The 25863-nt window shown below is 44.6% G+C and overlaps 1 protein-coding gene across 1 annotated transcript in view; it reads right to left on the bottom strand.

Annotated features, from left to right (window-relative positions):
- The window catches only part of COL7A1 (collagen type VII alpha 1 chain), a 618941-nt gene that overhangs the window by 57176 nt on the left and 535902 nt on the right, over positions 1 to 25863 (bottom strand). Inside the window, exons 92-95 of the mRNA XM_069207404.1 lie at positions 18784 to 18852; positions 11825 to 11860; positions 10403 to 10444; positions 10133 to 10177 (exon numbers count right to left, since the gene is read on the bottom strand). Of these exons, the coding sequence (XP_069063505.1) occupies positions 10133 to 10177; positions 10403 to 10444; positions 11825 to 11860; positions 18784 to 18852 (192 nt within the window). The remainder of the gene's footprint in view (positions 1 to 10132; positions 10178 to 10402; positions 10445 to 11824; positions 11861 to 18783; positions 18853 to 25863) is intronic.

The raw sequence follows: 25863 nt of genomic DNA, 5'->3' as shown, positions 1-25863 counted from the left end.
TTGTGAGAACAAAATGAGTAAGTCGACATGGCACTCCCCTCAGGGTGCCATGCCAGCCTCTCACTGCCTATGCAGTATAGGTAAGACACCCCTCTAGCAGGCCTTACAGCCCTAAGGCAGGGTGCACTATACCATAGGCGAGGGTACCAGTGCATGAGCACTGTGCCCCTACAGTGTCTAAACAAAACCTTAGACATTGTAAGTGCAGGGTAGCCATAAGAGTATATGGTCTGGGAGTCTGTTTTACACGAACTCCACAGCACCATAATGGCTACCCTGAAAACTGGGAAGTTTGGTATCAAACTTCTCAGCACAATAAATGCACACTGATGCCAGTGTACATTTTATTGTAAAATACACCACAGAGGGCACCTTAGAGGTGCCCCCTGAAACTTAACCAACTATCTGTGTAGGCTGACTGGTTCCAGCAGCCTGCCACACTAGAGACATGTTGCTGGCCCCATGGGGAGAGTGCCTTTGTCACTCTGAGGCCAGTAACAAAGCCTGCACTGGGTGGAGATGCTAACACCTCCCCCAGGCAGGAGCTGTGACACCTGGCGGTGAGCCTCAAAGGCTCACCCCTTTGTCACAGCCCAGCAGGGCACTCCAGCTTAGTGGAGTTGCCCGCCCCCTCCGGCCACAGCCCCCACTTTTGGCGGCAAGGCTGGAGGGAACAAAGAAAGCAACAAGGCGGAGTCACTGGCCAGTCAGGACAGCCCCTAAGGTGTCCTGAGCTGAAGTGACTCTAACTTTTAGAAATCCTCCATCTTGCAGATGGAGGATTCCCCCAATAGGGTTAGGATTGTGACCCCCTCCCCTTGGGAGGAGGCACAAAGAGGGTGTACCCACCCTCAGGGCTAGTAGCCATTGGCTACTAACCCCCCAGACCTAAAACACGCCCTTAAATTTAGTATTTAAGGGCTACCCTGAACCCTAGAAGATTAGATTCCTGCAACTACAAGAAGGAGGACTGCCTAGCTGAAAACCCCTGCAGAGGAAGACCAGAAGACGACAACTGCCTTGGCTCCAGAAACTCACCGGCCTGTCTCCTGCCTTCCAAAGATCCTGCTCCAGCGACGCCTTCCAAAGGGACCAGCGACCTCGACATCCTCTGAGGACTGCCCCTGCTTCGAAAAGACAAGAAACTCCCGAGGACAGCGGACCTGCTCCAAGAAAAGCTGCAACTTTGTTTCCAGCAGCTTTAAAGAACCCTGCAAGCTCCCCGCAAGAAGCGTGAGACTTGCAACACTGCACCCGGCGACCCCGACTCGGCTGGTGGCGATCCAACACCTCAGGAGGGACCCCAGGACTACTCTAAGACTGTGAGTACAAAAACCTGTCCCCCCTGAGCCCCCACAGCGCCGCCTGCAGAGGGAATCCCGAGGCTTCCCCTGACCGCGACTCTTTGAACCTAAAGTCCCGACGCCTGGGAGAGACCCTGCACCCGCAGCCCCCCTGGACCTGAAGGACCGGACTTTCACTGGAGAAGTGACCCCCAGGAGTCCCTCTCCCTTGCCCAAGTGGAGGTTTCCCCGAGGAATCCCCCCCTTGCCTGCCTGCAGCGCTGAAGAGATCCCGAGATCTCTCATAGACTAACATTACAAACCCGACGCTTGTTTCTACACTGCACCCGGCCGCCCCCGCGCTGCTGAGGGTGAAATTTCTGTGTGGACTTGTGTCCCCCCCGGTGCCCTACAAAACCCCCCTGGTCTGCCCTCCGAAGACGCGGGTACTTACCTGCAAGCAGACCGGAACCGGGGCACCCCCTTCTCTCCATTCTAGCCTATGTGTTTGGGGCACCACTTTGAACTCTGCACCTGACCGGCCCTGAGCTGCTGGTGTGGTGACTTTGGGGTTGCTCTGAACCCCCAACGGTGGGCTACCTTGGACCAAGAACTAAGCCCTGTAAGTGTCTTACTTACCTGGTTAACCTAACAAATACTTACCTCCCCTAGGAACTGTGAAAATTGCACTGTGTCCACTTTTAAAACAGCTATTTGTGAATAACTTGAAAAGTATACATGCAATTTTTATGATTTAAAGTTCCTAAAGTACTTACCTGCAATACCTTTCAAATGAGCTATTACATGTAGAATTTGAACCTGTGGTTCTTAAAATAAACTAAGAAAAGATATTTTTCTATATAAAAACCTATTGGCTGGATTTGTCTCTGAGTGTGTGTACCTCATTTATTGTCTATGTGTATGTACAACAAATGCTTAACACTACTCCTTGGATAAGCCTACTGCTCGACCACACTACCACAAAATAGAGCATTAGTATGATCTATTTTTACCACTACTTTACCTCTAAGGGGAACCCTTGGACTCTGTGCATGCTATTCCTTACTTTGAAATAGCACATACAGAGCCAACTTCCTACATTGGTGGATCAGCGGTGGGGTACAAGACTTTGCATTTGCTGGACTACTCAGCCAATACCTGATCACACGACAAATTCCAAAATTGTCATTAGAAATTGATTTTTGCAATTTGAAAAGTTTTCTAAATTCTTAAAAGACCTGCTAGGGCCTTGTGTTAGATCCTGTTTAGCACTTCTTTTAGAGTTTAAAAGTCTGTAAAAGTTTGAATTAGATTCTAGAACCAGTTGTAGATTCTTAAAAAGTATTCCAACTTTTAGAAGCAAAATGTCTAGCACAGATGTGACTGTGGTGGAACTCGACACCACACCTTACCTCTATCTTAAGATGAGGGAGCTAAGGTCACTCTGTAAAATAAAGAAAATAACAATGGGCCCCAAACCTACCAAAATACAGCTCCAGGAGCTTTTGGCAGAGTTTGAAAAGGCCAACCCCTCTGAGGGTGGCAACTCAGAGGAAGAGGATAGTGACTTGGAGGAAAATTCCCCCCTACCAGTCCTATCTAGGGAGAACAGGGTCCCTCAAACCCTGACTCCAAAAATAATAGTCAGAGATGCTGGTTCCCTCACAGGAGAGACCAACACCTCTGAAATCACTGAGGATAACTCCAGTGAAGATGACCCCCTGTTAGCCAGGATGGTCAAAAGATTGGCTTTGGAAAAGCAGCTCCTAGCCATAGAAAGGGAAAGAAAAGAGATGGGCCTAGGTCCCATCGATGGTGGCAGCAACTTAAATAGGGTCAGAGATTCTCCTGACATCCTAAAAATCCCCAAAGGGATTGTAACAAAATATGAAGATGGTGATGACATCACCAAATGGTTCACAGCTTTTGAGAGGGCTTGTGTAACCAGAAAAGTAAACAGATCTCACTGGGGTGCTCTCCTTTGGGAAATGTTCACTGGAAAGTGTAGGGATAGACTCCTCACACTCTCTGGAAAAGATGCAGAATCTTATGACCTCATGAAGGGTACCCTGATTGAGGGCTTTGGATTCTCCACTGAGGAGTATAGAATTAGATTCAGGGGGGCTCAAAAATCCTCGAGCCAGACCTGGGTTGATTTTGTAGACTACTCAGTAAAAACACTAGATGGTTGGTTAACTGGAAATGAAGTGTGTGACTATGTTGGGCTTTATAATTTGTTTATGAAAGAACACATTTTAAGTAACTGCTTCAATGAAAAGTTGCATCAGTATCTGGTAGACCTAGGTCCAATTTCTCCCCAAGAATTGGGAAAGAAGGCAGACCACTGGGTCAAGACTAGGGTAACCAAAACTTCCACTGGGGGTGACCAAAAGAAAGGGGTTACAAAAACTCCCCAGGAGAAAGTGGGTGACACTAGAAACAAAGAAAAAGAGTCCTCTGTAGGCCCCCAAAAACCAGAACAGGTGGGTGGGCCCCAAGACACAACCCAAAACAAAGGTGGGTACCAGGGTAAGAACTGGGATGCCACTAAGGCATGGTGCCACAACTGTAAACAGTCTGGGCACCACACCAAGGACACTTCTTGTCCCAAAAACAAACCCCAGAACAAAATTCCAGGGGTAACCAGTGTAGCCATGGGAGATGACTCCTCAGATGAGGAGGTCTTCATAGCCTTCAACTGGAAACAGGGCCCAACAGGTGAGTTGGAGATTCCAGAGGGAAGTAGACACTTCCACCACCTACTGGTGAATGGAATCCCAACCACTGCCCTGAGAGACACTTGTGCCAGTCACACTATTGTGCATGACAGGCTGGTGCTCTCAAACCAGTACATCCCAGGTGAGACTGCCAGGGTAAGAGTTAGCCTAGACAGGGTCACTAAGAGGCCTGTGGCTTTAGTGCCCATAGAAGTGGGTGGCACTCTTAGCTGGAGAAGGGTAGTAGTCAGTACAGACCTCCCCCTTGATTGTCTCCTTGGAAATGACTTCCCAGAGGTTAGTCAGAGCCCAAGAGAGGAACTGGTCCAGTGCCAGTCCTCTCCCAAGGATTCTGGAGTGCCTGCCTCTGCAGTAAATGCAAGTAGGCCCCAGAGGAAAAAGAAAAGGAAACAGAGTAGGAAAGGTGGACAACCTTTAGCCAAGGTTCCAGCAAGCCAAGGAGATTCTACTCCAGTAGGGGAGAACTCCAAAAATGGCTCTGATAAAGTCCAACCTGACCCACAAGAAGTCCTGGCTAGTCAGGCAACTGTTAAGCCTGAGTGGGTGGCTCCTCAGCTAACAGAAGAAAGAGTGGAAGAAGGGTGTTTACTACAAGATGTGGTAACCCCCCACTCTAATACAGCAGACAGGCACCCTGAACCCAAAGGAGCCTGTAACTTAGCCCCTTCCCTTGTAGGTGAAGAGCTAAAGGTGTGGTTCTGGGCACTGACAGCTGTCAGTGGCCTCTGCTGGGTGTTAGCCTTTATGGCTGCACTATCCTTGGCATGGTGGTCTGACCCCATGCCAAATAACAAGTTAGGCCCCCTGACCCTGTTGGTCATGGTGGGGTTACTCCAGCTCTGGGTAACCTCTTTGGGTAAGCTAGGGGTGACCCTGGCTAAGATCAGATTAGCAGAGGTGGATACCTCTGACCTCATAATAGAGAGAATGGGTGAAGACATAAAAAGCACAGACAAGAGGCAGTTCAGACTAGGTCCTATCACTGTGGAAGTGGGTCAGTTCCCCAGAGGGAATGACCTGAACAGGAGGATGTAAGGCAGAGTAGGCCCTGCAACAAACCAGCCATTTCCTCTACTCTTCCTCGCCTGACAGACTAGGAAGACTCTTCCAGCGTTGGCTGAGTCTCCTGGCCTGTGGGCTGGGGGGGGCTTGTGTAAAGAAATGGCTCCCTGTTGCAGTTACCCCCCACTTTTTGCCTGATACTGATGCTGACTTGACTGAGAAGTGTGCTGGGACCCTGCTAACCAGGCCCCAGCACCAGTGTTCCTTCACCTAAAATGTACCATTGTATCCACAATTGGCACACCCTGGCATTCAGATAAGTCCCTTGTAACTGGTACTTCTAGTACCAAGGGCCCTGATGCCAAGAAAGGTCTCTAAGGGCTGCAGCATGTCTTATGCCACCCTAGAGACCCCTCACTCAGCACAGACACACTGCTTACAAGCCTGTGTGTGCTTGTGAGAACAAAATGAGTAAGTCGACATGGCACTCCCCTCAGGGTGCCATGCCAGCCTCTCACTGCCTATGCAGTATAGGTAAGACACCCCTCTAGCAGGCCTTACAGCCCTAAGGCAGGGTGCACTATACCATAGGCGAGGGTACCAGTGCATGAGCACTGTGCCCCTACAGTGTCTAAACAAAACCTTAGACATTGTAAGTGCAGGGTAGCCATAAGAGTATATGGTCTGGGAGTCTGTTTTACACGAACTCCACAGCACCATAATGGCTACCCTGAAAACTGGGAAGTTTGGTATCAAACTTCTCAGCACAATAAATGCACACTGATGCCAGTGTACATTTTATTGTAAAATACACCACAGAGGGCACCTTAGAGGTGCCCCCTGAAACTTAACCAACTATCTGTGTAGGCTGACTGGTTCCAGCAGCCTGCCACACTAGAGACATGTTGCTGGCCCCATGGGGAGAGTGCCTTTGTCACTCTGAGGCCAGTAACAAAGCCTGCACTGGGTGGAGATGCTAACACCTCCCCCAGGCAGGAGCTGTGACACCTGGCGGTGAGCCTCAAAGGCTCACCCCTTTGTCACAGCCCAGCAGGGCACTCCAGCTTAGTGGAGTTGCCCGCCCCCTCCGGCCACAGCCCCCACTTTTGGCGGCAAGGCTGGAGGGAACAAAGAAAGCAACAAGGCGGAGTCACTGGCCAGTCAGGACAGCCCCTAAGGTGTCCTGAGCTGAAGTGACTCTAACTTTTAGAAATCCTCCATCTTGCAGATGGAGGATTCCCCCAATAGGGTTAGGATTGTGACCCCCTCCCCTTGGGAGGAGGCACAAAGAGGGTGTACCCACCCTCAGGGCTAGTAGCCATTGGCTACTAACCCCCCAGACCTAAAACACGCCCTTAAATTTAGTATTTAAGGGCTACCCTGAACCCTAGAAGATTAGATTCCTGCAACTACAAGAAGGAGGACTGCCTAGCTGAAAACCCCTGCAGAGGAAGACCAGAAGACGACAACTGCCTTGGCTCCAGAAACTCACCGGCCTGTCTCCTGCCTTCCAAAGATCCTGCTCCAGCGACGCCTTCCAAAGGGACCAGCGACCTCGACATCCTCTGAGGACTGCCCCTGCTTCGAAAAGACAAGAAACTCCCGAGGACAGCGGACCTGCTCCAAGAAAAGCTGCAACTTTGTTTCCAGCAGCTTTAAAGAACCCTGCAAGCTCCCCGCAAGAAGCGTGAGACTTGCAACACTGCACCCGGCGACCCCGACTCGGCTGGTGGCGATCCAACACCTCAGGAGGGACCCCAGGACTACTCTAAGACTGTGAGTACAAAAACCTGTCCCCCCTGAGCCCCCACAGCGCCGCCTGCAGAGGGAATCCCGAGGCTTCCCCTGACCGCGACTCTTTGAACCTAAAGTCCCGACGCCTGGGAGAGACCCTGCACCCGCAGCCCCCCTGGACCTGAAGGACCGGACTTTCACTGGAGAAGTGACCCCCAGGAGTCCCTCTCCCTTGCCCAAGTGGAGGTTTCCCCGAGGAATCCCCCCCTTGCCTGCCTGCAGCGCTGAAGAGATCCCGAGATCTCTCATAGACTAACATTACAAACCCGACGCTTGTTTCTACACTGCACCCGGCCGCCCCCGCGCTGCTGAGGGTGAAATTTCTGTGTGGACTTGTGTCCCCCCCGGTGCCCTACAAAACCCCCCTGGTCTGCCCTCCGAAGACGCGGGTACTTACCTGCAAGCAGACCGGAACCGGGGCACCCCCTTCTCTCCATTCTAGCCTATGTGTTTGGGGCACCACTTTGAACTCTGCACCTGACCGGCCCTGAGCTGCTGGTGTGGTGACTTTGGGGTTGCTCTGAACCCCCAACGGTGGGCTACCTTGGACCAAGAACTAAGCCCTGTAAGTGTCTTACTTACCTGGTTAACCTAACAAATACTTACCTCCCCTAGGAACTGTGAAAATTGCACTGTGTCCACTTTTAAAACAGCTATTTGTGAATAACTTGAAAAGTATACATGCAATTTTTATGATTTAAAGTTCCTAAAGTACTTACCTGCAATACCTTTCAAATGAGCTATTACATGTAGAATTTGAACCTGTGGTTCTTAAAATAAACTAAGAAAAGATATTTTTCTATATAAAAACCTATTGGCTGGATTTGTCTCTGAGTGTGTGTACCTCATTTATTGTCTATGTGTATGTACAACAAATGCTTAACACTACTCCTTGGATAAGCCTACTGCTCGACCACACTACCACAAAATAGAGCATTAGTATGATCTATTTTTACCACTACTTTACCTCTAAGGGGAACCCTTGGACTCTGTGCATGCTATTCCTTACTTTGAAATAGCACATACAGAGCCAACTTCCTACATTAACTTAGATTGTGTTTACACTGTCCTCCATCTTGTACCGACGTCACAATATCACGTGATGACTATTGCTATCTTTTTGTTCTATATAAAGCATTGCTAGGATCCACACTACTAAACAGAGTGTGTTACCAGAGACTTTCTCTCTGTACCAAATGAAGGACATTTCAGTCGTCTCAGGCTATTGTCCGACAATGTATCAATTGAATTTTTCAAGTAAAATGTGAGAATGACTAAAATCCAATGTATCACTACCATGAGTGAATATTCAAATGTGTTCTGTAGTGAAATGTCTCTTCTTGCTATTTCCCTATTGGTGTAGATCCTGAGAGTCATGTACTTACGTAGTAAGTTTGAATGTCTTTATCTAAAGTCCTACATAAGAGACCCCATTTTTCTCCACCTTTAGATGGTGAATCTATGACGGTATTCACTTACAGCTGTATCAAGGTCTTGCACTTATGATTTGTATGCTGCTACTAAATCTACTAATGTCATACTCTATGCAATCTGCACATTAGTTCTTTATATAAAGCTGTGAAACGACAACCCTTGTCTGTCATTCTTACAAGAATGTTTCGGCGACTAAATTTGAACTTATACTAATAGAAATAGTGACACATTCAGTTAAGAAGCACAAACGTCTGCATCAGGACTACTCTGCTCTCAATCCTAGCAGTTGGCATGCGACATGCATTGTATTTTAGGACAAGGTTGCGTACTGTTTTATGTGATGACCCTAAAAAATACCTGTGCAACAAATGCAATGAGTTGCTTATGCCAGGTAGCCATGTTGACATGTGAATAACCAAAGTGTCCAATTTTCCCTGCATACATAGGAGAAACTTACATATTTAATAAATTAAGGCTTTTGCAAAATCCTTATCATGTGTATCCTGTTCTCCTGGTTTACCTTTTCATGACCACACAATGTTCACAATATTATAGACACTTCTCACATTCTCTTTGGAAGTGGAACACAATGTAAGCTACATTTATGTTACACATTTGATACAGACGTGTGAAATAACTCATGTATTCAATGATTCTTGATGCCTGACTACCGTAAAACATATGCATCATTCACCAGAGTTTGCTGGCTACAGACTTTCAATATTGAATAATACTATTACATTTTTCCCATCTGAACTTAAAAAGGTGAATATAGGGGTGAATGCACCTGCAGGCACAACCTTTGAAAGACTTGTTCTTGTTTCATACTAACTCTACATTCTCCTACCAGTTACACCTGCCAGACTCAAGGGGATGACTCTCACCCAGCATTGCATGATGGCTAGACTCCTAGCAGATCACTTGAAATAATGTTTATCTAATGGTCCACCTCTCGTCTGCAGCCATCTAATTAAGGCTCACTGAATGAGGTTCACTGAAGCATACACTGTGTTTTCCAGGAACCTGAGGCCTCCTTCAGGATAGCTGAAGAGAGGCCCCACGTAACTCTGAAGAGGCTTCAGTATGAAAGCTTCTGTTAGGCACCTTCCTTATAAGACCTCCGTTTGAACTCCTATCTTTTCAGATGCTTGGTGCATATGTGTACATTTCACCGCCTGCATTCCACTGGAGGAGTTGGAGGCGGGGGAAATGGCTTAGGGGTGTAGTAGGGAATGCAGAACAGGAGATGGCATCAGAGGGAGGGCACCCCACGTATATAAACAAAGAAGCAGGGTTATGAGGGGAAATCCTGTCAATTAAAAAGAAAGTAGCACAAGGGCCGGTGGCAGCAGAGGCCACAAAGACATCCGGGTCGCACCCTACCCCTGATCCCACAATGCTGTGCTGCTCTTGCAATACTCCCAAAACAGTGAGGAAAGAGGAAGAACGGCATGGTTATGTTAAAAAATAAAAATAAAAAAGAGGACTACTAAAAAAACGTACAGAAAAGAAAAAAATAAAAAAGAAGCCTTTAGACAAGAGAATACACCACACAGCAAACACTACTTGAACTTTTATTGTTCACAGAGGCAACACTGATTTGACAAATGTCAATGAGTAGCAGTGTGTCTATTGGGATGTTTTCACTATCCAAAGGCATCCTACTTACAGGCTCATTATGATGCCATTTCCATGAACTATCGATTATGATTCACAAATATGGTGCAAATTTCAGAAAATCTGGGTTTTGAAACAAATGTATTTTGCATAATGACAATGGATAATAATAATAATAATAATATAATAATAATTATAATAATTATAATAGTAATTATCACCATCATCATAATAGAAGTATTTTTAAATTGGTTGGCTATTCACCTTTTCTCCCCTAGGGCCTGGCACTCCTCGATCACCTTTTTCACCCTAAAAAATATTAATAAAAAAAGACAATGATTACTTTTCTTGTTCTAGAGTCCCCTTTTCCTCCCAGTAGCATCCCTCAAAACAGGACATCAGCAACAATGAGCACTCTAACAATTACTCTAAGTCTTCCTTTTTGAAGTAACAAATGATTAACACAAATAGACAATGCTAGATCTGCAATTCAAAATTATTTTAACAATTGTAAAGATAATTAAAATAACTCACACGTTCGCCTATGGTGACCTCTGCTTGGGTGCCTGGAACTCCCTAAAAATAAATGAAAACGTATTTAGGTTTATCTTTTTTAGAATCTACTGACATTTATTATCCAGACATATTAACTAATTAGCCGCTCATCTAAAATATCATGTCATATTAATTGTTGAAGTCAAAACAACTGAATAACACAGTGGAGCAGGTTTTCATTTTCAATCAAAAAGAGGCTGTATTTGAAAGCCTGGTACTGCTCAGGTCTCGAGGCTAAGTGCAGCAGGCACGGGGAGGCTTCAAGAGAGAGGAGGGAAGGAGGAGGAAGGTAGAGAGACAGGGAAGGAGGTGGAATTAGGAGGAAGGTAGAGACAAAGCGATCAGAGAGGTAAAAGAGAGAGAGAGCGGCAGAGGGAGAATGGATGAATGCAAAGAGAGAGACTGCAGAAGGAGACAAAGGGCCTTATTTAGATCTCGGCGGATGGAATACTCTGTCACAAACATGACGGATAGCCCGTCCGCAGCATTATGAACTCAATAGAATATAATTGGATTGTAACAGAGTGGACAGGATATCCGTCATATTTGTGATGGAGTATTCCTCTCCACCAAGATCTAAATCAGGGCCAAAGTGCCCAAAAAGGTTTGAGCATTTTGTTACAAAAAGGCCTGCAACTACAGCAATGGAAGCCCGGATGGGCAACTGACATCCATCGTTGAAGTCACGTTTGAAGAATCTTGGACTGCTCTGTGGTCCACTTGCTGCCCTAGGCCAGGTTTGCGCTATACATATCCCATGTACATACATACATACCAAAGTCAACAGTCTGAAAGCTGGGTCTCTTCCACTTAACAAATGAATACCACTCTCTTTCGGGCGTCTATAAGCAATCAAAGGTTTGAAACCAAACTGCAACTAAGGTTGCAAACCTTTGATACATTCCATTGAGAGCTGCTAGGGACGTGACAAGGGACACCCATATCAGACCCCCTTGTCATCATGATTCGTGATGCGTAGCAAAGTGTGACTCGCAAAGGCATTTCCAACTTGCAACACTATTTTGATACATTCCAACTTTGGGTTTTCTGATTTTGTGAACTTCAGCGACCCCAAAATTCTTTCAAATTGTGCCATATATTTAAGGTACTTTTGCATTAATACCAAGTACAAATATGAAAAAGGTGCGCTAGTACAAAAAACGAAAAACAAAAGAGGGATCCTGTGGCCACATCTTTAATTCTAAGCTGAGACAACCGCAGTGCAAACGTCACTGAGTAGCCTTTAAGCAAAGGGTACACAGGGTATGTAAAGTGACAGTTCATGCACATTTTCTAGGTATTATAATAAACTAATTTCTCAGCATGAAGGAAGACCCTGTTGCAGAAGTACAGATTTCCTTGAAGCACCAATTTTGTGGAGTGTATTTCTTCTATTCTTACCTTTTCGCCTTTTGGCCCAGGGGGTCCAACCACGAACTGCAGATTGGAAGAAGAAAGACTGCATCGTTAAAATGTTAATTGCTTTAGGTTTCTGTGTGTAAAAACTGGCTAACTTACTTTTAATACCATTGAGTATATTGGCTTTGAGCTTCATAATGTGAATAAGAGGCTGAGTTACTAAAATACGTTTTTAGGGTGTGCAGTAATAGACAATGAAAACACATTTGCCACTACAAATGTACCTTAGATCCTGGTTTTGTGAGGTATGCATTGTTTAAAAATGTGATCTTTGTAATAAAAAGTTTGCTTTAAATCATGATGGCTTGTTTTCCCTTGTAGAGCTAAAAACAACCAGTGTATCCAAATGACACAAACAATGGGTGGAACTAAAGCTCAAATCTCTGCATCCTCTTCCTCAAGGAAATACCATCACAGACCAAAAACAGCAAACAAACCCCAACAGATGGAGTTCAAAATAAAGAAGGAGAATGTCAACGTGTCAGCACATGACCCACAAAGTTTCCAGTTAATCATGGCAGCCGCCAGGCAACAGGGGCTGATTCACAAAAATATTTATAAGTACAAGATTTAGTATTAGAGGAGTTCTCTTGTACGTACCCTTACATGTGTATGTCAATCGACCCTTAAGGTCCAACTTTCTCTATTGGTAAATGTGCAAAAAAGAGCACAGGTATTTCTATTTGTAGCATTGTCAGTGGCTATTACCTGAATATTCCTAGTTTATTCCCATTTTAAATTATTTGAGTTTACAAAGGCATGTAAGAGTTTGTAAAAGAATACTACAGGAGTTCTACTTCGTTTGATCTGACATGCCGTTATGGATAAACCCCTACTGTGGCAGGCCCACTAGACCAAACCCTGCCTCATCTAGGAGGGTTGTCAATCTTTCATGCCTAAGATGCTTAAAGAACCTCAGGATCTTTACGAATTTGTGGGTATGTGGAGGAGGGTGGTCTCAAGTCGTCCATCTGTTTTGTATGGTGGAGAGTATGATGTCTGAATTAGTGACTTGTAGGCAGAAGAAAGTGAAATGTCTTCAACCACCTTCAGAGGAGGGCAGTAGGATGACTATTACTTCAACATTCTGGGTGGACAGAAGACTCTCTTCTTAACTGCATTAAAAACAACATCTTATCACCAATCCAAGCAGACATAGAGCACTTAAATGACAGTGCACATTTTGAAAAAGAGGTCAGACAATGAGGGGCCTGCAGGACAAAGACTGACGTTATGAAAGCAAGACTTGATTTAGATATTCATATGGACAGGCAGTGTGGGATCTTACAGACCATTCGAAGACAGTATAAAGTCGCAACTATAGTGCTCCAAAAATATTGTAGCCTGCGTATCAATTACCAACATACAGTTAAGATAAATATATGTAAGTTGGTATACGTTTACTAGACTTTACTCTCTCACATTTGTGCCATGAGGCTATATATCTGCAAGGTACACAGATGTGGAGTTAAGACTCATAAACCTATGCTTACCTGTATATACCTACCTTCACGGCATTCTGGTAGTCGATTTTGGCTTTGATGGTTTTGTTGTGTGATATTTTTGTTCTCAAAATTTTGACACACAACCACACATTAAGGGAGAATGGAAGGCCCTTGGAACACATGCACTGATGGGGTAAGGGAGGTTGGAGCGCACAGGTAACTACTGTGGAAAGCTGTGAGCTCCTGGAAAGACATTATGAGGTTACTTGGGCCATTCGAACGGACAGGATTAATAGCTTGGAGCAAAAAGCAAGTGGGTGGACATTGGGCATGTGGATAATGTGAAGTTAGATTAATTCAAGGGATACAGTTTACATGGTTGAACCAGTCATGTTTCCAGGATGCTCAAAAGAATCTCAATAATTGATTGTCATCCATTCTTGTAACTGACAAAGCATATTGTAAAATATTACATTAATTGGATAGCGGGAAATCACACATAGAATCTGACACATGTAGCTTTTTCTTATGTATATATAGAATCAATGGAAATATAAACATTGGCCAAATATTAGATTTGTATGAAGACATGTTAAGGACTACAGCCAAAGCTGAAAGATTTGTTTTCAGAAACTCCCCTAAACAATATTTGTAATAAAAAGTATGTCTTTCCATTTGCATTTTTTCAAACTGAGCTGAGTCAAGAATTCAAAAATATATTTGACCATAAATGTCCCTATTTCTGAAATAAAAGTCTGTCAATATTACACACCACAAGATGTGAAATGTCAAAGGTTTCTGAATTTATAATCTTATAACGTGTTCTAGTACCTTATTGCAATCACAATCAAAAATGCATGCAGATATAGGTTACAACAAGCCACTAACTGACATATGTTAAAACACTAATGCTCAATGTGACCTAATATTGAGCTGGCCATTGGGAAATAAATGTTTCCAAATAAAAAATTTCCAAAAAACGGGCCAGTAAGCGGCTTGAGGTCTTATGCTAGGAAATACTGAAAAAAGTATCCAGATGATCTACTGACTTGCTTAGGCTACTTTAATTTTAAAACTTCCACCTTTTAGATGAGTGGTCCAGGTTCCAATGAATTAGATCTCTATTGGAATACCCCATCCCATCAGATGGCAATCTTAAAGAGTGACAGCACATGTAATGATTGTAACCTGTATGAATGTATATTTATTTGGCTGCTGCCCTGTTGACATTTCTGCCCACAACACCCATCTCAGGGTTCGATGCGGAGGTTTGCTTGATTATATATTTCTTTCTTAAAAATGCATTAATAATTGTGCAGATTTTTAAATAATGATAGGATAGAGAGCACTCACGATATTACAGCAAAGGTACTTCATCAGACAAATACTTCCTCAGTGAGGGATAAGTTACTGAAAATATATGTGAACTAATTCAGCCCTTGAGAAGATGAAAGATCTTTTACAACATGTATCTTCTTTAAGGACTAATTCATTAAATGTAAGCAATGCTACTGATTCACTTTTGCTGTACACTTCTTGCTGTCATATTACCCAACAATATTTATCTGATACCTGTTCTTGCATACTGAGGCGTCAAGTGATCACTTTAAGCAAGAATGGTTCATTAAAGTACAAGGCGATGTGCATAGACATTTATTCCACATCGCCCAGTAAATTTAAAGGTAACAATGTTTACATGATATAATAATTTCTCTTGGTGTAAATTATGAAAAGCAGAAATGTAGAAATTTGCTCACAAATCTGCCCTTTCTTCAAAGAAAAGCACTTCTGTAGGTGTTCCTCAGAGTAATTTTCCACGTCTGAGTATTTGTGGGTCACTCGTTTGACCTCACTTTATGCCAATCCTGTTGCATGCCCACCTATGGAACTAGATTTGGTATTTCTTCTATAAATATGAATGTAGTTGATATAATGTTACCAATTCAGTCCTGGGCAAATAGTGCCCTCAAAACTGATACTCGCTGTTGGTCCCTAATTCTGTTCCCGGTTTTCCAATTACAGTGAAATCTAATAAATAAATTGAAAGATTCTCTGATAGGGTGTAACTACTATCCATATGCAAGAAAGAAGAGAGATAGGTCTATACTGAATAAGTTACGGATCTTCGTTAACACTATGGATGCTCTAACTACGATTCCTCACATTTAGACCATTCCCCAGACACCAGACTAGATTCAAACATTTTCACAGCTGTGCTCCCACTCTGCGTTTGGTAGCATTTTGTGGCTCTGTGCTGGCCTTCTTACACCCCGAGAGTGACAGAGCAGAGCCACATGCAAGCGCCACACCCCAGTGCATCAACTGCAGTTTCTTGCTCGACTCTTTCCATGTCCTGGGGCACAAAGCACAAAACAATTGGACGTACCAGTGTGCAGATCTGGAATCTGAAAAGTTTTAAATGGTAAAAAGAGACCACTCCACAGAACAAGGAGGTGGGAGGGCATGGTAAATCTGTAGTTAAATAGGGTATCCACAAGAAATAGCTTTAGGTAAGGTAAGTAACTTGTTCCTCTAATGGATACTGCTAACTGCAGATTTCTCACCTGCAGAACAGGTTCCAAAGCAGTACTTCCCAAGATGGAGGATCTGTGGAATGGGCTCAGATCAAAATGTCCTGTAGGACAAACAGGTGAAACGCCCTTCCTGGTGGACCTGACTGTCAGGGTGGTAGTACTTTGTGAAGGTTTTCATCGTCACCCAAGTCATGGCCTAGCAGATGTCCAGATGGGGCACTTCACATTCCAATGCAGTGTTGGTAGCCTTGGCAAAATGGGCCCTCAGTCCTTCCTGAGCTGATTTTTGGCCAGTGTGTAGTAGATCGTAATGCAGAGGACTAGCCATGATGACAGAGTCCCTTTCTCCACTGTCTTACCTTTATTTGCACCAGAGTACCCCACAAAAAGCTTATCCTCCAACAGATGGTTTCTGGTGCAATCGATGTAAAAGCTCAAGGCTGTTATGGGGTCCAGTCTATGAAGTCTCTCCTCCTCTTTTGAGAAGTGAGGTGGGGGCAAAGAGCGTTGGGAGGATGATGGATTGATCGATGTGAAAAGGGGTCACCAATTTAGGCAAGAAGGCCACCCTAGTCCATAACATCAGTTTGTATGGGAAAAAGGTGGTGTAGAGCAGCTGCACCAAGAGTGTCACTCGTATGACAAGCTGAAGTGATTGGAAGGAAGATAATTTTGAGAGTTAGTAGATGCAAAAAAGCAGCTGTGCATTGGCTTGAAGCGGGTACACATGAGGAACATCATAACCAAATTAAGATCCCACTATGGCACCACAAACAGTTTTGGAAGGGAACGTGTTTGTCAAACCTTTAATAAAACACATCACAACAGGTGATACCAACAAGTATGTTTGGTCTGGCAAACACAGAAAAGCTGTCAGGGTCAATAAATAATCTTTAATAATGACTACGGTAAGACCTAGCTGGGCTAAAGATAAAACAAAAGTAAAACATTCAAAAGTTTGGCTTGTAAGAGGTCTGTGTTGCAGACTCCAAAACAGGCCACAAATTTGTCCCAATATCCGGCACAAATGGAGTTTGTGGAGGGGCGCCTAGCCACGAGGATGACACCCACAACCTTAGCTGGTACATCCAATGCATTCAACCGCCTCTGTTTATTCCACTCTTGGAAGTGTAGACTGCACAGATTTGGGTGCAGAATCCTGCCTTGCTGCTGTGACCGATGATCCTCCGATAGCCTGATCAGAGCCTAGATGTTCGGGGTGCCACACTCCAATGCATAGAAGTTCTGATTCTACATGTTCTCGACGGTGGTGAAAAAGTTCCAGCCAGGACTCTCCCCAGTGTTGGAAGATGTCCTGTGTCACCATGGGATGCAGCAGCTATTCGTGATCCACCTGGTGTCGCCAGCTGAGCTTGTCCGTCCTAGCATTTCAAGATCCTGCCAGGTGGTTCATGATCAGAGAGATGCTCTGATGTCCCAGCTGACATCAAAAGCCTCTTGGCACAGGACCCAGGATCCTACTACACCCTGCTTGTTGCAGTACCACAAGGCAGTGGTGTTGCCCATGAGAACCTGCACCAGCCGTCTATTGATGGATGGCAGGGTGGCCTTTACCGCCACAAGGATGGCCCACAGCTGCAACAGATTTATGTGCTGCCAGAGACCAGGGTCCTCTGATCTCCGTCTCTCCCAGATGACCTTCTCTGCCCAGCAAAGACACATCCATCACCACTGTCGTTCTGGATGGGGAAGGGAAAGGGATCTGCTGCTGGTCAGGTTGAGATCGTGCTGCCACCATCACAGAGCTTGAACAGTCTCCCTCAAAACCTGGATGAAGTCTGGTGTTTCCTTGTTTCTGAGCCCACGCAGACTTCAGATCCCACAGCAAAGCCTGCATGTGGCATCTGGTGAAGTGGACAAGCAAGATGCATGAAGCCAGCAGGCCAAAATCCTCAGAGCTGAATGATTTTGATCTACAATTCTGAAGTACAGAGTACTGAAAGCATATTTTTATTTTGAAGAGACAGTATGGGTTTTATAACCTTTTCTTGCAAGGTTCTTACTAGTTATTTTATACTTATACTTTCTCATTGTTCACATATTCAGAAGGCTGATTTTTGGGCACTGCAACTCCAGACAAAGGACATGGCAGATTCAGAATCTAAGGCTGCCCATCACTTTTTGAGAGCTTTGATGAGCTGTGACAGGCATGGCTGTAACAGCTGACAATTCAGTTCAGAGGAAGGAATCCAATGTTCAGCTTTTCACTTAGACACATCTGACCATGAGAAGGGCTGAAGGCTAGATCATGAGATCACAACTAGAGCCCTGTCTGCTGGGATTGCCACAAATAAGTCTCTAATTTGAATCAGAACATTTGAGAGTTTATTATAAACAAACCTGTCCCTTTCCCGCACATTTATTTACAATAACCAAGTGATGCATTATTTCTGTAGCATTGTAGATAACTACTGGTTTAATTTTATATTGACTATTCATTGAACTATCTTACATACCTTTTGTTTTATTTTTAATTCAGTATTATTGGTGCTTTTCACAGTACCACAAAAGAGAATAGAAATTGTTTTAAGGGAACAATCATCTTAGTATTATAATTGTGCTTCTGAACATTTGACAGCATTCTTGGTTGAGATCACAAACACAGCGCACCACCAGCAAGTTGCTTGGGAACATGAACAGTATGGCAGCCCCATGGGTACAGTGTCAGACCTTCTGCTGAGTTTGTGTCACATGGATAGTCTGTTAGGACCTTTGAACACACAGAAAGGCTTTGTGATTTTACCGCTTCTTTCAGCACTGTGTGGTCCCATCATTATTGACAACATTTTAAATTGCAAAGAAAAAATATTACCTGAAAAATATAATGTAAGATGTACATTAATGAGCACAACAATCATTCATAGTGGATGGTGCATGGGAACTCACAGACTGATAAGAGATCAGATGAGTATGGCAACAGACCGAAAAGCAGCCGACTTACCTCACCAGGTGGTCCCGAATCCCCCATCATGCCTTTTGGGCCTGCAGGGCCTGGTGGACCTTGAATACCCTAAAAAACAATGACAGAAAAGGAGTGCATCACTGGCAGAACCTTGAACTCTTCAATTACAATCCATTGTATAGCAACTTGATAAAGTATAACCTGGAAAGGTAACGTAAGGTTAGAATGAGTGGGTAAGGGGGGAGAGACCGCTCTAGTAGACAACGCTTTACCACTTTTGTGTTTTGAAGACCATTGTCCATTCATTTCAAACAGGGCTTGAGAGTACGCCTGAGGGACAAAAAGGAACAGAGGTGCCATATCTGTAGGAGACGTGGATTACATATTTTTTAATCTTGGGGGGACAAGGCTGTAATTCCTGCCTAGTGAGACTTTAGGTGTAAACAAGAAGGATGGCAAGTGACAAACGTGTGCCTCAAGTCTTCAGTAACAGTTTTCCCTTTATTCCACCAGTATCAGAATCCTCAAAGCATCTTAATCATAGATGGTTTTGCAGAGTTTAAAAATGTCAAGCATAGTAAAACATTGTATTGTTATCAAAGACATATGTGACAAATGGAACACAATCAATTATTAATTTCATTTTTGCAAAGTAGAAGCCTTTCTATCCAATCAAACTCCTGGCTGTGAATAAATTAAAAAAAATGCCCATACACACATGCATGCCACATTTACATAGTCAATGGCATACACTATTTTGTGCATTCTGGAATTAGTACATATCACATTCCACACCACAATCAGTAACTTGAAAACATACTGTATATGTTCTTTTGATACAAGAGCACATTTGTTGTTATAGAGGGTGCATCATCTATGCAGTGGCAGCATTTAATACCCTGAATAACGGACTATGGCAATACCCTTTATTTGAACATTTCAAAACCTTTACTGTTATGTTTACAGATGAGGCAGAAGCCCTAGGCTACTCGACTGTTCGATCATGCCTTGCTACTAAAGGGCTCCTTGTAACCTCAGGATCCATCATAGGAACATCTGTGTGCTACAGAACCAGATGTGGAACAGATCCCTCCTTTATCAGGACAAACTGTCTCCTCATGCACCCGCAGACCCTTAAGATGCTACTCAGTGAATGTCGGCTGTGCTTCCTTTCAACAGTCAATGAAAAGTAGGACGTTTCTTATCTGCGCTTTCTCTGTTTAATGCATTTTCTACCACTGAATCTGCACAATATGCCCTTGCGTCTCAAATTTCAAATGAGAATATAGTTTAGCTTCTTTTAAAGTCTGATATGACTTGTCCCACTTAGTGTCAAGACGTCCATAGGGGGGTAGGCACCTTCTAATTAGCACAGGGCACAGTACAATGCAATCCACAGTATTACATCACTCGGTTCACAGAGCCTGGATAGGCATTTTCAGAGAGAAAAAGGCCTAATCAGACTACTCATTGAACTAAATCGATCCAGGGTGAGAGCTTGACATAAAACAGAAAAAGATTTAGGGCCAGATTAGGACCTTGGCGGATGAAATACTGTCACAAATGTGACGGATATCCCGCCCGCCGTATTAGAAGTTCTATTGTATCCTAACACCGTTTCCGGAACTTGTAATGGGGCCCGCGGGAAGGTGGCTGCACTGGCGGCAACCTGACCGCAAGAGTTTGGGGGGCAGCCTTTTCGACCCCCAAACTTGTAATGACCCCCTAAGTATGTGAATGATTAGCCGCCATGAGTAGCAAGTTTAGTCCTGGGTATCTTCAGCAGGAGACATCAGAAGATCTCAAAGATCTCGCCAGCCAGTAATGACTAAGCCTGTTGCCAAGGTAATTCTGTAGTAGTCTTGTAAAAAGCATGATGGACAATTACCATTGCTTTGACAAGAATCTGTTTTCTCACCGGCAAGGTGATGAGCTATAGGTTATCCATGTGGGATCTGTAGAATCAGCCTGGCTGCAGCTTTTTGCACTATTTGTAGTCGGTCCACTAAGTAGTTAGGGATCCCCAACTACAAGGCATTGGCATAGTCAATCCTTGGTGTTACTGTCGCATGCACAATTTTTTTTCAAGTTTCTATTAGGATGAAATCCAAGGTCTCTCTCAGAGCCCAGATCAAAGAGAAGTATGAACCCACTATAGACAGAATCTTCAGTGAAAAGATAACTTATGGTCAAATGTATCCCCCATTTTTCTGGCAACTGTTGCAGGCTCAGGCGCTGGGCCTAGATCCTTCGGCCACCAGTTCCTGGACCAGCCCTCTGTCACCTGTTCAAACAATAACACCTCACTTTTGTCAGAGTTGTATTTCAAGCAACTCTTCCTCATCCACTCAGCTACATGGACCAGACATCTAGGTGAGCTATCGCTGCCTTCTTTCCTAAAGAACTAATAATCTGTGTATCACTGTTGTACAAGATCATCTGTATACCACAGAATTCAATGATAGATTCCAAAGGGGCCCAATACACATAAAAGAGAGTGGGACTCAATAAGAATCCTTGTGGGACACCATAATTTAGTGCTTTTGGTGCCGATGTGAAGGATTCTAGGATGCTGTTTGCCCTGGCTGAGAGAAATGAGTGAATCCACTACAGAGTTGATCCACAAACCACCATCTCTGCCGACCACTGTAGAAGTGTTTGATGGGACACCATATTGAATGCCTCTGACACATCTAGAAGCAGCAGTCTGTCCTTGATCTAAAGGCCTTGATAGATTGTGTCACCTCTAATAGTGTTGTTTTGGTGCTGTGTCTCAACCTAAAGCTGGATTGAGATTGGTGCAGCAGATCAAAATGCTCCTGGTATCCCGATAGCTGAATGTTAATGAGCTTTTGCAGCATTTTTGAGGTGGCTGGTAATAGTGAAATCAGCCTCAAGTTAGTGGGGTTGGCTGGGTGTTAGACCTATCAGCTTTAGGGTGGTCTTCCTCCTCCATTTTAGTGAACTCTTATTTGTTGGCCTTAGGACTCTGTGTACTTTACCACTGCTAACCAGTGCAGAAGTTTGTGCTCACTCTACTAAAACATAGTTAAATTGACTTATACCTAATTGGCATATTTAATTTACTCATAATTCCCTTGTAGTGTGGTATACTATATATCAAGGTCTGTAAATCAAATGCTACCAGTGGAGCCTGCAGCACTTCTTGTGCCATCCACTTAAGTAGCACCTTAAAACATGCTCCAGGCATGCCACTGCATCCTGGGTGCAGATTTAAAAAGCCACGTCGATTTGGCAAGATAACTCCCTTTGCTAGCCTCAAACTACCCCTTTCATATATATATAAATCACCCCTAAGGTAGGCCCTCGGTAGCCCATCATGCAAGGTTCAATGTAATTAAAATATTTGACATGTACTTTCAAGTTTTACATGCCCTGGTAGTGAAAAAAACATAAATTTGTTTTTCACTACTGTGTGGCCTACTCCTCCCATAGGATAAGATTGGAGATTCCTTATTACATTTAATAAGCTTTCAACTGGGGGCAGATAGTTTTCTCATGTTTGGTTTCTCTGGAATTGTAATGAAAAACCCTATTTAATGCTAATGTACGCTTTTTTATTACAATTTTGAAATGCCACTTTTAGAAAGTTGGTATCTTCCTGCCCTTGGTCCTTTGTGCCTACAGTCTGTTCTGAGTCACATGACTGGGTGTAACTGACAGACTTTGTGAATTCCTCCTAGATAGCCACACAATGAAGGGATTAGTTGTACCTGAATGGGCCATCTGCTGGCTCAATTGCAACTGAAGAGGGAGTGTTCTGCTGTTACAAAAAGGACCTATCACCCCCACACTGTCACTGCAGCCTGCTGGGAGCCAGGGTAGGGGAGTCAGGAAATTCCATGCACTTCAAAGCTACTGTCTAGAAGCGCCTTCTATCTTCCAGAAGGAGGAAACCAGGGTATGAAAATAGGGCTTCAGGCACCAGCTATTCAGTTCAATCTGGAACTGCGAAAGAACTCTTGGAGGACTGCCTGCTGCTGTTGTGCTCTCTGTAAGACTGTTTTGCTGTACCAGAAAGGACTACTTCAGAGGCCATCCCTGCTATTGAGCCCAGCACCTTCACCTGAACCCGGGACTACCAGAGTGACTCCAAGGGCTAGTTTGTTGGACTCCTGTTCACAGCTACAGAGACACAAAAGTTTCCCATCATTTTGAACTGATGCCTGGACCCAAGCTGAGTGAGTCCTGAACCCCCAAGGTGTGCCCCACGAGTCCCAAAACCTTGGTTGTGGTTCTAAAAGTGCCCAGATGACCAAATCCCAAAACGGAGGACTTTGAAAATGTTAACCAAAAACTGCTCTGAGAATTAGGAGGAGATGGAGACTAACCTGCTCACCTAGCCACTCGAGGTACATCGCCGTTCAGATTGACTTAGCAGCTTCTTCCACTATGTTCTTCTCCGCAGCAGCAAATTCTGTACAGCGGTCCTACACCAAAGGGGTATCCAGCCCCATAGAACTGTCTTCGGCTACCACACTCTGCCTTGTTCTGCTGAAGATTTTCTTCTTGCAAACAAGAGACTAAGCCAGATGTAGAAATCTTCACTGTGGGTTCGACCAAATGCTATCTGGCGACAACCCTCCCTCCTTGGACAACTCATGCAACCTTGCCCCTCTGAACTTTACCTTCTCATAACACTTTTTCTCAGAATTTCTTTTAAGTCCAAAGGTAAGTGATGACCGGGCCTAATACACTTCTTGTATCTGAACTGCACTCTTTGGCAGTTGGCCACATTTTCTGACTTTGACGGAGCCTCCCCAACTAGATGTCCATGGTTGGCGCTTTAATCGTTTAGGTGTTCATTTTTACTAAAAATCTTAAAAATTCATAAGTCCTGTTCTAATGACTGGAGTTTTGGTGTCAAAATATTTATTAAAATCTACTGTATTTTTCTAAATTGTTATGGGATTTTTCTTGTGCTGTGTTTTCACTTTATTACTGTTTGTGTGCTGCATAAATACACATTGCCTCTAAGTTGCGCATGACTACTTTTTGTGCCAATCTACACAGGGTTAAACACAAGTTAATCTAGTGACTATTGGTGTTTCACCCTGCAAAGAATTGTTGGTGTTACTTGACAAGGGCTCACACCCCAGTCAACAAACAACCCAATTTTTCACAATTGGTCTGCTGAGGGGGTTTTAAAGTTGTAGTACTACTGTTGCTTATTCCATCTTTCCAAGTTGTGAAATTGCTGAAGATGTGTTAAACACCTCATTCAAAACCGGGTTGATGATGTCGACCATCAAAGCTACCACTGCAGGTGGACAAGGGTCACTTTGGAAACCTGATTTACAGTTCAAAACAGCCAGCCTAAAATCCACCAGGGAAATATGACTGAACTATGAAGGAGAGCTGTAGGTCCCGGAAATAAAATGTAGAGATAACAGCCCCTGTGGCATTGTGGAGGCCAAAGACTGCTGTATTATAGACATAGGGGGTCATTCTTTGACCGCCGGGGCCAGGGTCGGCGGGAGCACCGCCGATAGGCTGGCGGTGCCCCGCAGGGCATTCTGACCGCAGCAGTTTGGCCGCGGTCAGATGCGGAAAACCGGCGGTCTCCCGCCGGTTTTCCGCTGCCCATCAGAATCCTCCATGGCGGCGGAGCGCGCTCCGCCGCCATGGGGATTCTGACACCCCATACCGCCATCCTGTTCCTGGCGGGTCTCCCGCCAGGAACAGGATGGCGGTATGGGGTGTCGCGGGGCCCCTGGGGGCCCCTGCAGTGCCCATGCCACTGGCATGGGCACTGCAGGGGCCCCCGTAAGAGGGCCCCACTTTGTATTTCAGTGTCTGCTCTGTAGACACTGAAATACGCGACGGGTGCAACTGCACCCGTCGCACCTTCCCACTCCGCCGGCTCCATTCGGAGCCGGCTTCCTCGTGGGAAGGTTGATTTCCACTGGGCTGGCGGGCGGCCTTTTGGCGGTCGCCCGCCAGCCCAGTGGAAATCCCAGAATCACCGCAGCGGTCTGACGATTCTGGCGGGGGTACTTTGGGGCCTCCGCCGCCCGCCAAGGTTAGAATCACCCCCATAGTCTCCACAAAGTTGTGATATAATTAAAAAGCTATTTGGAGGGAGGGTTCATTGCCATGCTAGCCTTAGGGCTGAGAATTGCTTCAACAATTTGAAATGTTTCTTGTGTGGTGTTGCTAGCTGCGTTGAGCCTTCCTGCTTAAACACCACTTGTACGACTTGTATTACTTTATAATAAAGTTTCAATGCTTTTTTTTTGTGTATCTAGATATCTCCTGTTTTATAGCCTACCCTCCATTTCCCCTACAAGTGTATGGAACATTTGTGCCCTCAACAATGCTGGAAAGAACAAAGGGGCTGGTGCAGACCACCTTGGGAGTATGCTTGTTCTCCTTTGGGGTGCGGGCAATATTCCTGCAGCAGTGGTCAGCTTGTGCTTGAATTGCTCAACATCCTCTTCGATGGAGACACTAAGATAAGGTAGCAAGTGTTGTAACATATTCAAAAGGTCTTGTGACTTCTCCAACCGGCAGTCATTTTGTTGCTGCTAAAACCTGGGTAGCCTTTAGAACAATGCACATCTTACCCCCCCAATTTTTCTTATTAACATTGAAACCAAAATACTCGCCAATGTGCTGGTGAAGAGGTTGAGATGGTTTATTAGGACCAAAATGGCTTTATGCTAGGGTGAGGGTCTAAGGACCAGGTTATAATAATCTATAAGGCCCTGGTGCAGGTAAATGAGCTGCCATACTCCAACCTCCTGGTCTTGGTGGATCACAGAAGGTGCTTAATTTTGTTGATTGGGGATTTATTTTCCAAGTTCTCCACAAAATTAGGTCTGGTTATCCGTTTCTGGCACTGGCCCAACCCCTATACAAGAATCCACTAAGTGGAGTGCATGTTAACAGAGTCATATCAGCCACCTTTCCCATAGAAAGGGAAGCTACACATGATTCCCACTTTTCCCCTAACCTTTCACCCTAGTATTTGAACCCCCTGCAGCGGCTATAAGGTGCGATGCCTTGGCACACAGCTTTCAATGAAAGAACATCAAAAATTGTGCATGCAAATGATATACTCTTTTTTTTACATCCCTGATGGATGGTTCAGAGACT

Source organism: Pleurodeles waltl, chromosome 9 (assembly GCF_031143425.1).
Source record: "Pleurodeles waltl isolate 20211129_DDA chromosome 9, aPleWal1.hap1.20221129, whole genome shotgun sequence".
NCBI classification, from domain to species: domain Eukaryota; kingdom Metazoa; phylum Chordata; class Amphibia; order Caudata; family Salamandridae; genus Pleurodeles; species Pleurodeles waltl.
Note: the sequence above shows the minus strand (reverse complement) of the source record. Positions and strands in the feature narration are given on the sequence as shown.